Source organism: Triticum dicoccoides, chromosome 2B, assembly GCF_002162155.2.
Source record: "Triticum dicoccoides isolate Atlit2015 ecotype Zavitan chromosome 2B, WEW_v2.0, whole genome shotgun sequence".
In the NCBI taxonomy this organism is placed as follows: domain Eukaryota; kingdom Viridiplantae; phylum Streptophyta; class Magnoliopsida; order Poales; family Poaceae; genus Triticum; species Triticum dicoccoides.
This window is the reverse complement of record NC_041383.1, coordinates 734,612,317-734,628,996: the sequence shown is the minus strand read 5'-3', so window position 1 is coordinate 734,628,996 and position 16,680 is coordinate 734,612,317. Positions and strand designations below refer to the sequence as shown.

General features: G+C 48.7%; 1 protein-coding gene across 1 annotated transcript in view; it reads left to right on the top strand.

Moving 5' to 3' along the window:
- The window catches only part of LOC119361282 (probable WRKY transcription factor 70), a 2,913-nt gene extending 1,885 nt beyond the window's left edge, over positions 1 to 1,028 (top strand). Inside the window, exon 3 of the mRNA XM_037626572.1 lies at positions 368 to 1,028. Within this exon, the coding sequence (XP_037482469.1) occupies positions 368 to 1,028 (661 nt within the window). The remainder of the gene's footprint in view (positions 1 to 367) is intronic.
- The last annotated feature ends 15,652 nt before the right edge of the window (positions 1,029 to 16,680 follow it).

Below are 16,680 nucleotides of genomic sequence, written 5' to 3'. Positions count from 1 at the left end.
GAAATAAATTAAACATAGGTGTATAAATGTGTTCAGAAGTCAACCTTCTTTTGCGTCTGATCAAATTTATAGAAAAGAAAAGTTCAACACCTACTATACTCCAAATGTATTACCATTAGATCCACCATGAAATGTATTTTTGTATTTTATTTGTATAGATACTGATATTTGATCAAACTTTACAAATTAAAATTAATAGACAATAATTTAGACATGAAACTTTGTCTTACCCACACTGCAAAGAGGGCGTTCTGTTTCTGCTCTCGAGCTCAAATGCTCCCTCATAAGTAGTAATTTTTTTTGAAAGTTTATAAATAGTAAAATTGAAATGACTGCAGCCTCTCTAACTGTATATATATGCATGCAGGTCCTACTACAAATGCATGTTTAGCCATGACCTCGGCTGCAGGGCGAAGAAGACGGTGCAGCAGCAGGATAGTAGCAGCGGCGATCGTCCTATGTTCCAGGTCACCTACGTGCACGAGCACAAGTGCCGACAACAAACAGTGCCTCCCGGAGAAGCTACCAAGAGCGGCCACTTCGATCCTCAACCTCAACACGCCGAATTGGATGACGACACCATGGCCTCGTGCCTCGCCATGGTCATCGGAGGAGCTGCGCCTGCAGGTCCGTCGTCCTCGTCGTTGCCGTCGCCGCCACCCGTGGGAGCGAGCCCGAGTGATCTGGACGGCGGGCATACACCGAGCCCGCTGAATGCGAGCACGGGCCTGGACACGGAGATCTCGAGCGGGCCGCCATTTGCTCCCCTGAAGGCACGTGCAGCTCCATCGTCGTCGTCACCCTTGCTGCTCGTGGAAGCGATCAGCTCGAGTGATCCAGCGGTGTATGTGCCGGCCGGCGGCGGACTCTCCCCGAGCCCGGACGCTATGGCGATGGACGATATTTACTTCCCGTGCGACACGCTGTTTTCTCCCGTCGCGGCTCGGCCCATCAGTCGTTCGGACGATGCGCCCATGGCTGTTGCTAGGTTTACAGACACAACGTCAGCGTGGCCACACTACTCCTGAACACGTCGTCGGGCACCGTCACCACCACTCAAAACTCAAGTCAAAAGGCATATGTATACGCGTGTGCACACAATGTCACGGACGAACATTATGTGGTGGATTATACTGCGCACATAAGGTATTTCGTTATTTTATCACATGTGGGGATTTCAGTCTTATCAGACACCCTAATGGCAAGAGCGATTCGTTGATTAACTTCCCTGTATGATGCATCGTTGTACTGACTGCACGGTGGACCTAGAACTGAACTTGAATGAACGTGCAAATATGGAAGGAAGCACCGTGTTTGCACGCACAATCAAGTTTCGTATATATTTTACAGTTTTAGGAGCCAAGTCACCATCCATTACAAGTTTTTTAAGACAAATCCATTACAAGTTTAGGCACAGGCAATCTTATCAGCCTGCATCATAAGAGCCACCACGTGCGCTAGATTCGGCCCGCTAGGGCCTGGCTAGCTCGAAACAACCAATTTAAGAGTTCCTCCTAAGCTAGATCCAACACTGCTTTAAGTCTCATTAGCAAAAAAAAAAACGTGCATTGTAACTGAAGAGGAAATAACACACTCTTAACCCCAATAATCATGACTCAAGACTCTAATAGGTCTACATCCTTTATTTTCACATGCCATCACATTTGTGTTGCCGATGGTACTCTCCGTGCTCACACAACAAAAATGTGTTTGAATGTGGTCAGTCCTAAGGTGCCCTCTCTCTCGCGCGCGCAAGCACACTCGCTCAGAATAAGATGATAAATATGTTGTTTTTCCCGCGAGTTTTTTCAGAGGTGTGCATGCATGATTATCGATGTTTTCTTTTCTCTCAGTATGGTTTTAATGGGTGTTTATCTGCAATTTGGATCGCCGCTGGTACAAAAGAAAAATGGATCGTGCACTATATATTAAGTTTACAATAAAAAATATTTTAGAAATATTTAACAGCTAAAAATAACATCATATTTAGATTCTACACATTTTTCTAATCAAATTTCATATATATAATGTTAGAATCGGAGTTACGGTTTAAAAGATATGTATAATTTTGTTTTAGATAAACTGTGGATTGATTAACCGAAAAGTCAGGGGGGTTTCTGTTAAAACAAAAAATGATTCAGCTGACTTAAATACGGACCATGGGTTGATTAGTATAAAAGGTAGGGTTTTGTGTAAAATGCGAAAAAACATTCGTTCTCACTTAAAGATGAACTGCAGGTTAAGTAATAGAATAGGTAGGGGGTTTTCTACAAAAGGATGCGGCGGACGACCAGAAGCACTCCATACTTTATTATTAGGAAAAGATATTGTGCAGGTTCAAGAGTGCTCACAGGCAACCAAATGGGCGAAACTGCATCCCCATGGCCTAGTTGGAGAGGATGCAGACAACCAAAGACATCCAACGTCATCTCCTGTCTCTTGTGTCCTCTATCGCGTGGGATTTTGCCCGCCATGGATGGCCTTCTCAAGCTCCTCTAAGTGAACCCCAAGGAAAATAAGGGACACAGTTGCCAGATGGGGCCACAACCCTATTGCAAAAAGACAGCCACAACTGCAGCAACATGACGTGATGCAAAGACCAGCAACGGAGTGGCTGCTGCATACGAGGGTGGCCCAGCTGCAAGCCGATATGATAGTGCCGCACTACGAGGCGTGCTGCGATGGTATATGTTGGCTGCTTTGACAATGTTGGGGCGGTAGCCTGGCTGATGTGGTGATGATGCGATGGCATGCTTCGATGGATGCTGGGACAGCGTCTCGGCTGCTTCGACGATGTTGCTCCAGCGCTCATCGACGGCCATAGCGATGTTGCACTGGCATCCCAACTGCTATGGCGTGCTTTGATGGTAGCAACTATGCACATGACATGCTTTGATGGTAGCGGCGATGCCATGATGACGTGATTCGAGGGTCACGATGATGGTGTGAGGCATACTGCAACGGCGGCTCAACTGCTTTGACGATGTTGTGACGACGTGCTTTGATGGCAGCGGCGATGCTGCGACGGTAGCCTGGCTACTCCAACGATGTTGTGATGGCATACTTCAAAGGTCGCGGTGATGTTGTGAGACATGCTACGTCTATGCCAAGGACGTGACTCCGAGCACTACTAGAGTGGTTGTTTTGCACATATGCTTTGGGGAGGACGAGTGGGATGTGTTGTGGACAGGTGGAGAGGAGAACAAGTGGGTGTGATCAGACGCACCGAACGACAAGGGAGGTGGCTGATTATTTCTTCTATATATAGCCATTGGCAGCTAGCTCTGGGTAGAACAAAATTAGACAATAATGAAACTATGCCTACTAGCTAATTGTATGTGCGTTGCAACTGTGGCACACACATTCTAATGGTTTTACATCAATCATATCTAGCATATACCTATACCTGGCCAAACCTCGGGCTGGGTCGGGCTTCGGGCCGGGCCTAGCCAAGCCCGACACAAAAAACCCAGGCCTGGGCTGGCCATCGGGCCTGTGTTTCTAGGCCCGAGCCCGGCCCGAACACATAAAAGCCCGTCGGGCTCCGGGCCGGCCTGGCCCGACCTTCAAAAAAATGCAAAAACGACGGGCCCGGGCCCGGCCCGAGCCCGGCCCGGGGGCAGCGTCGGGCCGGGCTTCCCATGGCCAGGACTACATATACCTTTAGAACAACTATGTACATTAGACGGTTCGTTGATTCAGTTTACCGTTAAATAGTTTCTCCTCCCACTACTAGGGAAAACCTTATACACAGAATCTTATCAGTAGCGTGGTTTAAAAACAAATGCTACTGCTAATTAGCAGCAGCGCGTTCGAGGAAAACGCGCTGCTGCAAGAAAAATAGCAGTAGCGTGTTCCAACAAAACCGCGCTACTGCTCTAATTGCCATGACCTCGCCATCCAGCTAGTTATAGCAGTAGCGGCTTATAGCGAACCGCGCTACTACTACTGATGTTAGCAGCAGTGCACTTCTTTAAAACTCGCTACTACTAAGTTCAGCCCAATAGTTTAGTCCCACCTCGCTCCGCGAACAGGGTGTTTACCACCTTAAATATGTTACTACTCAAACTATCACTATCAGTTGGTCTTCACTGAACTCTATGTGTAGAATTTGTGGCCGCAATATGAGTCTTCTTCGGTTCCTACCGGAGAGGACTCATATTGACAATTCAGATTGTACACAAAAAGATCATTGATGGCCAATGTATTTTTGCATTTGACACACAACTTAGCAGTAGCGCTTTTATTAGCAAAGCGCTACTGCTATTCTCGTTAGCTGTAGCGCGTTTTCTTACCCGCGCTACTACTAACCCTATCTTATCCCCACGCGCGCGGCCGACCCCTCTCTCTCACTCACTCTCCCCCTCACTCTCGCCCGCGCCGATAACCGCCGTCGTCCGTCCGCCACCGAGGTACTCCCTCCTTCCGTCCCTCCTCCTCCCATCGCGCCCTCCTCCCTCCTCCTCCCACCGCGCCCTCCTCCCTCCGCCTGCGGCCGCCCCCTTGTAAGGGCATATTTATCCCCAAGATGTTTTGGTGATTGATGACAATGCTTGTGCGGACTAATCGTGTGCGTTTAGTTCTTTCAGAGATTCATCCATTGGCACGAGACGATTTCCTCCCCTCGGTGTTGTATTCAAGACGGTGTAGCTCCTTCGTTTCGTTGTTGGTGGACTAGTTTCGTAGGAGTCACCGTACTATCAAGAGGGGATCCGCTTTGGTAAGACTTGGGTGGAATCACACGTACACATCCTTATCACACCCGTCGTCTTTCCTTCCGCATCTCTGGAGCTGTCGTTTTCCCGTTGCTATGCTTTGCTCTGCCCCAGCGGTAGTACCGCGACCATAGCGGTAGTACCGCCGAAGCTCCCCAGCGGTAGTACCGCTCTCAGAGCGGTAGTACCGCTCCAAGCGGTAGTACCGCTCTCCGAACGGTAGTACCGCTTGGGATTTTCGGCCGTAGTACCGCTGTGCGTCTGGGCTACTTCCGCCTCGATTCTCGAACGAAGTTTTTTGTGTCGGGTTTTGTGGCACTAAGGGAGGTAGTAGGAGCGGTAGTACCGCCCTAAGCGGTAGTACCGCTCTTCCCTAGCGGTAGTACCGCCCTGGGGTCAGGGCCCTGGCAGCACGGCAGTACCGCTGGGTTGAGCGGTAGTACCGCCCTTCCCTAGCGGTAGTACTGCCCTTCCCTAGCGGTAGTACCGCTCTGTGCGGGGCTGGTGAGTGGGATAACGGTTGGATTGTTCCCCCACTATATAAAGGGGTCTTCTTCCCCAAATTTGACCTACCTCTTTCCCCCAAAGCTCCAATGTTGCTCCAAACTCCATTTTCGCCCGATCTCTCTCCCTAGCCAATCAAACTTGTTGATTTGCTTGGGATTGGTTGAGAAGGCCCAGATCTACACTTCCACCAAGAGAAATTTGATTCCCCCCACTTATCCCTAGCGGATCTTGTTACTCTTGGGTGTTGAGCACCCTAGACGGTTGAGGTCACCTCGAAGCCATACTCCATTGTGATGAAGCTTCGTGGTGTTGTTGGGAGCCTCCAAGTGTTGTGGAGATAGCCCCAATCTTGTTTGTAAAGGTCCGGTTGCCGCCTTCAAGGGCTCTAATAGTGGAATCACGGCATCTCGCATTATGTGAGGGCGTGAGGAGATTACGGTGGCCCTAGTGGCTTCTTGGGGAGCATTGTGCCTCCACACTGCTCTAACGGAGACGTACTTCCCCTTAAAAGGAAGGAACTTCGGTAACACATCCTCGTCTCCACCGGCTCCACTCTTGGTTATCTTGTCCCTTTACTTTTGCAAGCTTACTTAAGTTATATCCATTGCTTGCTTGTGTGCTTATTGTCTTTGCATCATATAGGTTGTCCACGTAGTTGCACATCTAGACAACCTATTTCATTGCAAGGTTTAAATTGTTAAAGAAAAGTCAAAAAATTGTTAGTTGCCTATTCACCCCCCCCCCTCTAGTCAACCATATCGATCCTTTCAATTGGTATCATAGCCTCGTCTCTTTATTAAGAACTTTGCCGTCCGAAGAGTATGGTTGACACCCACGACGGTGCGGAGGAGCACTCCGGTGTGAATCCCATCTCGTCCACGGCCGAAGGGGGAGCCTCGGTCTCTCGTGAGGAATTCAATGTGGCTTTAGACACTTTGAAAACCTCCATGACGGCCGAGGTTAAAAGCATGTTTTCTGATTTCTTAGACGGACTTAAACTATCTACCTCGCCGATGAAAGTGGGTGATCCCACTAACAAGGTGACGGATGCTACCTCCGACAAGGGGGAAGCTAACAGTGAAAAGAGTCCGTCTACTGGTGGTATAAATGGCACCGGCATCTTTGCCAATGTGGAACCCCCAGTGTATAGAGGACCGATCCCCTCTACTCATTTGAATCATGCCGGTCCTCCTCCTAAATATGTAAAAAATGAAGATTTTGACTCTTGGGTTTATCGCTTCAAGCGTCACTTAAAACATGTGAACACTAACCTTTGGAGAATTATTGAAGAAGGTTTCTATCCTCATGATCCAAGCAACTTCACCCCTCGAGAAGAAGTGGACAATCAATTCAATGAGAGTGCTCTCTTCATCATCCAAGATGCAATCCTTCCCGAAGATCTCCCTCATCTTCGACCTCATGTCATGGCTAAAGAAGCATGGAAATGTGTCGAGCGTCTCTATCGAGGAAGTGCTAGCATTCAACACTCCAACTATGAAGTGGTGCAAGATGAAGCCGATGAGTTTGCAATGAAAGAGGATGAAGAACCTCGTGAGCTCTTTCGAAGAGTGACCAAACTCGCGGTCGCACTCCGAGATCATGGGAGCAAGGACACGGATAACAACTGGATCAAGTGCAAGTTCCTCATGGCCATGATGCCCTACAACAAGGTCATGTCCTCCGTCATTCGCCAAAGACCGGACTTACACTCCATGACCTCCGGTGAAGTGTTGGATGAGTTTGTTGCAATGAGCATCTTGGACAAGACCGCCGACAATGCGGTGCTCCGTTCTCAAAGGGCAAAGAAGCCCAATCTTGCCTTGAAGGCCAAGGTTAGTGTGGAAGAAGAAGAAGAAGAGGAAGATGAGGAGAGCAACCCCGAGGACACGAAGTATGATTATCATGAGCACATGGCTCTTGCCTCAAGACAGTTTTGGAGTAAGAAGAATACAAGACCCAACTTCAACAAGAACAACTCAAGTGGCCTCAAGGGGAAGCAACGAGTTAGAACTTGTTTCAACTATGGCAATATTAGCCATTTCATTGCGGATTGTCCCTACGAGAAGCGGGAAGACAATGGTGGCAAGTTCATCCGAAAAGACAAAGCCAAGTCCTTCCCCAACAAGAACAACTTCACCAAGAAGACTCCTTCTCGCGGGTTGGTGGTTCAAGAAGAATACTGTGAGGATGACGATGATGATGAAGATGGTGAAACAATGGCCATGGCATCCGTTGCCATTGTCACAACTCCTCGGGTGTCTCTCTTCGATCCACCCAACGAGAACATCACCGCCAAGTGCCTCATGGCTAAGGCCACCAACAAGGTAACCCCTAACATCAAAACCACCATTATTCCTAACCCTCCTTCAATGGATGACTTTGATAATGGTAAGGGGTCTAATGAGGAGATCAATGAATTTGAGTCCTTCATGAGTAAGCTCAAGGGTAAATCCAAGAAGCACTTTGTTGCTCTCTTGGAACAACTTGGTGAAGCCAATGACATGATCGAGGCTCACGAAGAAACCATCTCTAAGATGGAAAGTCATAGTCGTGACTATGCCGATGAGATATCGGATCTCTCTAATGCTCTTGAGGAAGAGCGTGAGCATCGTTTGGCTCTTGAGGAGTCACACAATGATGGTCATGCTAAACTAAAGAAAGATCTTGATCATGCTCTTGTTGTGTCTCGTGTTCTAGCTTCTGAGAAGGCTAAACTTGGGGTTGATCATGTTAGACTCACGGAGGGGTTTGATGTACTTGACAAGGCCCACAAGGTCTTGAAAGGTGCTCATGCCACCCTCAAGGAGTCTCATGCTCAACTCCAAGTTAAGCTAACCAAGGAAAAGTCCACATTTCCTCACATGGTCTTAATTGATAATGCAAATGCTACTAACCCATGTTGTGAGCATGTGCATCTTTTGGAGGAGAATGCCAAGTTGAAGGAACAACTCAAGAAAGGTCTTGTGTCATGCATACAAGGCGAGAAGAACCTAAATGACCTTTTGAGCAATCAAAAGGAAGTTGTGGGCAAGGAGGGAGTTGGGTTCTCGCCCAAGTCCAAGAACAGGAAGAAGACCAAGGAGAAGAAGAGCAAGACCAATCGACCTCCTCCGCTCAAGCAAACCTTTGTGAAGGAGGGAGAAGGTGCTCCTAAGGAGAAGAAGAATAATGGGAAGAGTGGTGATGCCAAAGAGCGCAAAGCCATCTCTCCCAACAAAGCCGGCGACTTTAACCCCTCTTATGTGTTGTGCCATGCTAGTGATGGGCATGTTTATGCTAAATTTGTTGGTTCTCCTTATGAGTAGATTGAATGGTCTATTTGGGTTCCTAAGACCCTTGTTACTAACATCAAAGGACCCATTACTCAATGGGTACCTAAAACCAAGCATTGATCTCTTGTAGGTGTTTGCTTCCGGTGGGGGATCATGGTTGCTCGATAGTGGAGCAACAAATCATATGACCGGGAGCAAGGACTTGGTGGTGGACGTGCACAAGATCCCATCTATGGCCACCAATGTCGAATGGGGTGATGCCTCACATTCTAAGGTATTGGGTCTTGGCAAGGTTGTCATTTCTCATGATCTAATGATCGAGAAAGTCATGCTTGTTGAGTCCCTTGCGTTCAATTTACTTTCTGTTCGTCAACTCGCACTCATGGGCTTTGCTACCTTCTTTGATATTGATGCTGTGGCCCTCTTGTGGAGCAAGACTCTTAAAGTAGCCTTTGTTGGGCATGTCGAGAACGGTCTCTATGTGATAAACTTTTCGGAGCAACCCACTAAGACCGCGACATGCCTAATGGCTAAAGTTGATGTGGGATGGCTTTGGCATCGCCCTTTAGCCCACGTCAATATGAGATCTTTGCAAAGTCTTCTCAAGGGGGACCATGTTCATGGACTAACGAATGTTAGTTTTGCCAAAGATCGTGTTTGCAGTGCTTGTATCGAAGGAAAGCTTCATGAGACGGCTCACCCTCCCACGACTATCATCTACTCGAAGAGACCCTTGGAGCTCCTGCACATGGACCTCTTCGGGCCTCCATCCTTTGACAGTCTTGGGGGTAGAAAGTATTGCTTGGTGATTGTGGATGATTATTCAAGACACACTTGGGTATACTTCTTCAAGAGGAAGAGTGAGACTCAACAAACCGTCATTGACTTTGCAAATGAAGCTCAACGTCAACATAATGCAAAGATTCTGACAATAAGAAGTGACAACGGCACCGAGTTCAAGAACTACACCTTGGATGAGTTTCTTAGTGATGAAGGGATCAAGCATCAATATTCTGCACCATATACCCCTCAACAAAATGGTGTTGCGGAGAGGAAGAACCGAACGTTGATGGATGCGGCAAGGACCATGATGGCGGAGTTCAAGTCTCCATACAACTTTTGGGCCGAAGCCATCAACACAGCTTGTCATGCATCCAATCGGCTCTATCTCCGCAAAGGCTTGAACAAGACTCCGTATGAGATACTCACCGGGAACAAGCCCAATCTCAAGTACTTCCGGGTGTTCGGGTGTAAGTGTTTCATTCTCAAGAAAGGTGTTCGTTTGTCTAAATTCGAGGCTAGAGCTCATGAGGGCATATTTGTTGGTTATGCTACAAACTCTCATGCTTACCGTGTTCTCAACAAGTCCAAAGGACTCATTGAGGAGACGTGTAACATAGAGTTTGATGAAAATAACGGCTCCCAAGTGGAGCAAAGTGGTACTTGTGATGTAGGTGATGAAATTCCTCCCCAAGCCATAATAAGAATGGGTATTGGTCATATCCTACCCATTGAGGAACCCCTTGTGGCCGAAGGAGAAGGACAATGCTCCACCTCGGTGGATCCTTCACCTACTCAAGACCCACACGCTTCCGAAGAACAAAGTGAAGGCCCTCAACCTCGGGAACAAGACCAAGGGCAAGATCAATCACAAGATGGTGGTGAACCTCCACATGATGCCCAAGGTCAAGTTCTTCCCCTCGATCAAGTTCAAGATCATGAGCAAGCTCAAGATCAAGAACAAGCTCATGACGACGCTCAAGATGATCAAGTGAACCCTCCACCTTCGACATCCGAGGAGGAATTGGAGCGTCGTGCCGCGAAGATTGCTTCCAAACTCACCACCAAAGGTCATCTAATGGAGAATGTGGTTGGAAGCCTAAGAAAGGGGATAAGCACTCGTAGACAATTAGCAAACTATTGTGAACATCACGCGTTTGTCTCTTGTGTTGAACCCCATAAGGTCTATGAGGCGCTCGAAGACTCGGATTGGCTCAATGCCATGCATGAAGAACTCAATAACTTCGAGTACAACAAGGTGTGGAGGTTGGTGCCAAGGCCTTCCGGGAACCATAACATCATTGGAACCAAGTGGATCTTCAAGAACAAGCAAGATGCTCATGGGAACATCATTCGCAACAAGGCAAGATTGGTAGCACAAGGCTACTCCCAAGTCGAGGGTATCGACTACGGTGAAACCTTTGCTCCCGTTGCTCGCCTTGAATCCATTCGTTTGTTGATTGCTTATGCTTCCCATCACAACTTTAAGTTGCAACAAATGGATGTTAAAAGTGCTTTTCTTAATGGTCCTATTAATGAGTTGGTCTATGTCAAGCAACCCCCCGGGTTCGAGGATCCCTTCTTCCCGGATCATGTGTATCAACTCGATAAGGCGCTCTATGGCCTTAAACAAGCCCCACGTGCGTGGTATGACCACCTTACCGAGTTGTTACAAGATCGTGGATTTGAAGTGGGGCTAATCGATCCCAATCTTTTTACTAAGAAGGTCAAAGGGGAGTTGTTTGTATGCCAACTATATGTTGATGACATTATCTTCGGTTCCCCTAACAAAGCTTTCAATGAAGAATTTTCCGCTCTCATGACCTCTAAGTTCAAGATGTCTTCGATGGGAGAGTTGAAGTTCTTCCTTGGTTTTGACATCAAACAAAGAAGAGAAGGTACCTTCATCAACCAAGCCAAATACACTCAAGACATGCTCAAGAGATTCAAGTTAAGTGATGTCAAGCCGTCCTCTACTCCAATGCCCACCAAGTGCCAACTTGACATTGATCCCAATGGTAAAGCGGTGGATCAAAAGGTATATCGCTCCATGATTGGCTCCTTGCTTTACCTTTGTGCATCTAGACCTGATATCATGTTGAGTGTGGGGATGTGTGCACGGTTTCAAGCTGCACCGAAGGAAAGTCACTATGTGGCGGTCAAGCGAATCTTCCGATATTTGGCTCATACCCCAAACTTTGGCTTATGGTACCCAAGAGGGGCAAACTTCAAGCTTGAAGGATTTACGGATTCCGATTGGGCGGGAGACAAAGTGGATAGGAAGTCCACTTCCGGAGGGTGCCAGTTTCTTGGGTGCTCTTTGGTGAGTTGGTCTTCCAAAAAGCAAAGTTGTGTATCTCTCTCGTCCACCGAAGCTGAATATGTGGCGGCCGGTAGTTGTTGTGCACAACTCCTATGGATGAGGCAAACTTTAAAGGGATACGGTGTCATTTGTGACAAAGTGCCTCTTTGGTGTGACAACGAAAGTGCCATCAAGATTTCTCTCAACCCGGTGCAACACTTCAAGATGAAGCACATTGAGATTCGGTATCATTTCATCCGGGATCACATTAGGCGAGGAGATATCGAGCTCAAGTATGTCAACACTCATGATAACCTTGCAGATATTTTCACGAAGCCCTTGGATGAAGCAAGATTTCGTGAGTTAAGGCATGAGCTAAATATCATTGATTCAGGCAATGTGACTTGAACCCTTGCACACCCCACCCCACTCAACTTGGTGTCTAGCTTAGATGTAGGCATGGACATAGGGGAGTGTTGTTCTCTCAATGAACTTTCCCTCCCCCATTATGCATAAAACGGTCAACTCTTTCACATTAGCCATTTTTGATGGTACTTGTGCCTCAAAGACGAGTTTTGGTCATGGGCCCAAGGATAATTCTTCGCGGTGCCATACCAATTGACTCAAACATAGGTGGCTCCGGCCACCGCCCTCTCCTGAGAGAGGCCAGAGCTCGCTCTGTTTCGTGTGGTTGTTTGTGTTTGAGTGGTTTCTGTTTAGTTGTGTGTGTGTGTGTGTTGCCGTGTCGGTCCTCTCGTTCCTTTGGCCTTGCTTTCCGTTTTTTTGGAGCGTTAGCCGTTGGTCTAGAAGCCTTGTGGTTGCTGAAGCGGTACTACCGCTGGTGGCGAGCGGTACTACCGCTCCTAGCGGTACTACCGCCCTCCAGCGCGGTACTACCGCTCCTAACGGTACTACCGCCCTCCAGCGCGGTACTACCGCTGTGAGGCGCGGGAAGGGGGTTATATCGGGGGCAGGGGGAGTTTCTTCTCCCCCATACCCATTCGCTCGCCCCCCTCGCCCTGTTCATCTCTCTCTTCAACAACCGGCGCCGCGGGAGGGCTCCGGCGGATCTCCCTCTCCGGGGCGCTCCTCTCCATTTCCTTCGGTGGAATCGATCCCCACCTTGTCCTCTTGCCATGGATGTCGGTATTGCCCCTGTTCCCTGTTTCTTTTTGTCTAGATTTCCAATCTAGCGTTTTAGGGGCAATAGCAGTTGCATCTCTAGATTTTTGTCCAGATGTAGGCTTGAGTAGGATGGAGAGTGCTTCTAGACAGTTTGGATTAGTGTTTGGTTGGAGTATTTTTGAATTTGGTAGGACGGTAGTACCGGATCTCACCACGGCAGTAGGAAACTGTTGTTTCCCCGCCTCGAGCGGTACTACCGCTCTCCTAGAGAGGTACTACCGGTCGGAGCGGTACTACCGCTCTCACCAGAGCGGTACTACCGCTTGAAGCGGTTCTACCGCTCAGGGGTCACGGTACTACCGCCCTTCTACCAGTTTCCATCATACTCCTACCTCTCAGTGATCCTCTTTGTTCGTGTTTGTGGCTTACGCTCGTTCTTTCTGGTTGTTTGCGTGTTTGTGTGTGTGGTTCCAGGTGATGAGGTTCCTGAGCATCAGGCTCGTCGTGTCAACCCTGGTCGTGCCTCATCCAAGCGCTACCGCACCACTGAGCCCACTGAGCCTGCCGGAGGATCTTCTAGTGCTCCACCTCCTCCCCAACTGCAGAAGAAGCCTGGAGTCAAGCCAAAGTCTGGCAAAACCGTGCCAGAAATGCTGCCCAAGGAGTTCTGGGCAAGACGCTGCCGCAACCCGTATGAGATCGACCAAGATCCCACTTTGGTCAACCGTCCGTTCTGGAACAGGTTCCAGTTTGCCATCTACTTTGATGTTCTCAAAGCCAAGAAGAATCTCTATGTCAACGTGCACTCCATCGACACCGAGCATATGGAGAACGATCCTGACTACTTTGGTGAAGCTCTTCAGATGTGCACTCAACTGAACATTCTCGGGATCATGCAATTCAACAAGGACTATGATGCTGATATTGTGGCCCAATTCTATGCCACGGTTCATCTTGGGACTGATGAGGATAGGACACTGACTTGGATGACAAATGGCAAGTTGCTTTCAGTCAAGTGGAAAGCTTTCATGCAGTTGATTGGGGTGGAAGATCTAGGTCTTGAGTCTCCTGTCGGCTTTTGCCCCCACCGTCGCGCCAATGCCACTCACAAGCAAGCTCTGTGGCCCTACTGCACTCTGAGGATCAACCCTGAGACGAAGAAGGAAACCTATGAGCTGCCTGCCTATCTGGATATTCTTCACCGTATCTTCAGAGAGACTCTTTTCCCTCGCATCGGGAATCTGGACCAGGTTCACTCTTATCTCGTGGACATGCTTCTCTTCTGTCAGCGGGAGAAGGGGCAGAGCACCGGAGAGTCCTTGGATATCTCTCATGTTATGTGGTCTGAGCTGGTTTCTACTATCTCCGAGCGTAAGTGCCCGATTTATGGTCCGTTCATTATGCTGCTCATTGAGAAGGCCTGGGATCGTGTCTATCCCAAGGTGGTGCTGAAGATTGGAGAGTTGGTTTCTCACGATGTCAAGCGTCTGAGGAAGAAGGATAACTGGGGCACTAGGCCCCTAGGACTGGAGTTCCTTCATCTGTTGCTGCCATGGACACTGAGGAGGAGATTGGGGCTGAGGCTGAGGATGAAGATGATGACTACGTGCCTTCTGAGGCAGAGCCCTCTTGGGCCAAGAAGCTCAAGATCAAGGTGAAGAAGCTGTTGTGCATGGAGTCTCACGGTCAGTACATGACTCATGTGGCTGAGAAGAAGGCCCGAGGTCGCCACAAGGAGCTCATGCGTCAGATGGGTGCTATTGTGATTAGTGGTTCTGAGGATCAGCTTACCGAGGAGGAGGAGTGGATTCAGCAGCACTGCCCTTGGACTGATTCTGATGTTGAGCACTTCCCGGCTGACGATGGTAGCGCAGATGATCCCTCTGAGATCTGATGGGTGTCCCTCGTTTGCCTTCACCTGGAGCTGTAGCAGCACTCCCTCTCCTTTTTGGTGTCTCGATGCCAAAGGGGGAGAGAGTTTAGGGATTTGTGTCTTGTGCCTTGCGTATTCCGTCTTCTGTGTTTGTGCTTTCGCTTGTTGCTTTATTTGGTTTGTGTCAGTGAGACCTAAGTTCTGGTTCTGTTAGTGAGACCTAAGCTCGAGTCATATGGTGTGAGACATATGCTACCTTACCTTACCAGTATCTTATCTATGTCTATCTAGCTTATGAGTTGCATGCTTATCCTGTTATCTATATGTTGCTCTCATATATCTTGCTTAGGTAGTTGGTCTCTAAAATATAGGGGGAGCATTGATCCTGGCATCTATGTCGTGCAGTCCAAAGCACTTATCGTAGCACACATCCAGGGGGAGCCCTTCTACATTTTAGGACGGTTGTGTTTTTGCGCTTATCTTATATCTATCATATTGTGCAAATCATGTATTGTCATCAATCCACCAAAAAGGGGGAGATTGTAAGGGCATATTTATCCCCAAGATGTTTTGGTGATTGATGACAATGCTTGTGCGGACTAATCGTGTGCATTTAGTTCTTTCAGAGATTCATCCATTGGCACGAGACGATTTCCTCCCCTCGGTGTTGTATTCAAGACGGTGTAGCTCCTTCGTTTCGTTGTTGGTGGACTAGTTTCGTAGGAGTCACCGTACTATCAAGAGGGGATCCGCTTTGGTAAGACTTGGGTGGAATCACACGTACACATCCTTATCACACCCGTCGTCTTTCCTTCCGCATCTCTGGAGCTGCCGTTTTCCCCTTGCTATGCTTTGCTCTGCCCCAGCGATAGTACCGCGACCACAGCGGTAGTACCGCCGAAGCTCCCCAGCGGTAGTACCGCTCTTAGAGCGGTAGTACCGCTCTCCGAACGGTCGTACCGCTTGGGATTTTCGGCCGTAGTACCGATGTGCGTCTGGGCTACTTCCGCCTCGATTCTCGAACAAAGTTTTTTGTGTCGGGTTTTGCGGCACTAAGGGAGGTAGTAGGAGCAGTAGTACCGCCCTAAGCGGTAGTACCGCTCTTCCCTAGCGGTAGTACCGCCCTGGGGTCAGGGCCCTGGCAGCACGGCAGTACCACTGGGTTGAGCGGTAGTACCGCCCGGAGCGGTAGTACCGCCCTTCCCTAGCGGTAGTACCGCTCTGTGCGGGGCTGGTGAGTGGGATAACGGTTGGATTGTTCCCCCACTATATAAAGGGGTCTTCTTCCCCAAAGTTGACCTACCTCTTTCCCCCAAAGCTCCATTGTTGCTCCAAGCTCCATTTTCGCCCGATCTCTCTCCCTAGCTAATCAAACTTGTTGATTTGCTTGGGATTGGTTGAGAAGGCCCAGATCTACACTTCCACCAAGAGAAATTTGATTCCCCCCACTTATCCCTAGCGGATCTTGTTACTCTTGGGTGTTGAGCACCCTAGACGGTTGAGGTCACCTCGAAGCCATACTCCATTGTGGTGAAGCTTCATGGTGTTGTTGGGAGCCTCCAATTGTTGTGGAGATAGCCCCAATCTTGTTTGTAAAGGTCCGGTTGCCGCCTTCAACGGCTCCAATAGTGGAATCACGGCATCTCGCATTGTGTGAGGGCATGAGGAGATTACGGTGGCCCTAGTGGCTTCTTGGGGAGCATTGTGCCTCCACACCGCTCTAACGGAGACGTACTTCCCCTTAAAAGGAAGGAACTTCGGTAACACATCCTCGTCTCCACCGGCTCCACTCTTGGTTATCTTGTCCCTTTACTTTTGCAAGCTTACTTAAGTTATATCCATTGCTTGCTTGTGTGCTTATTGTCTTTGCATCATATAGGTTGTCCGCGTAGTTGCGCATCTAGACAACCTATTTCATTGCAAGGTTTAAATTGTTAAAGAAAAGTCAAAAAAATGTTAGTTGCCTATTCACCCCCCCTCTAGTCAACCATATCGATCCTTTCACCCCTCCTCCCTCCTCCGCCGGCAGCCCTCCTCCCACCGCCCCTCCCTCCTCCTCCTCCCACCGCCCCTCCCTCCTCCTCCTCCCACCGCCCCTCCCTCCTC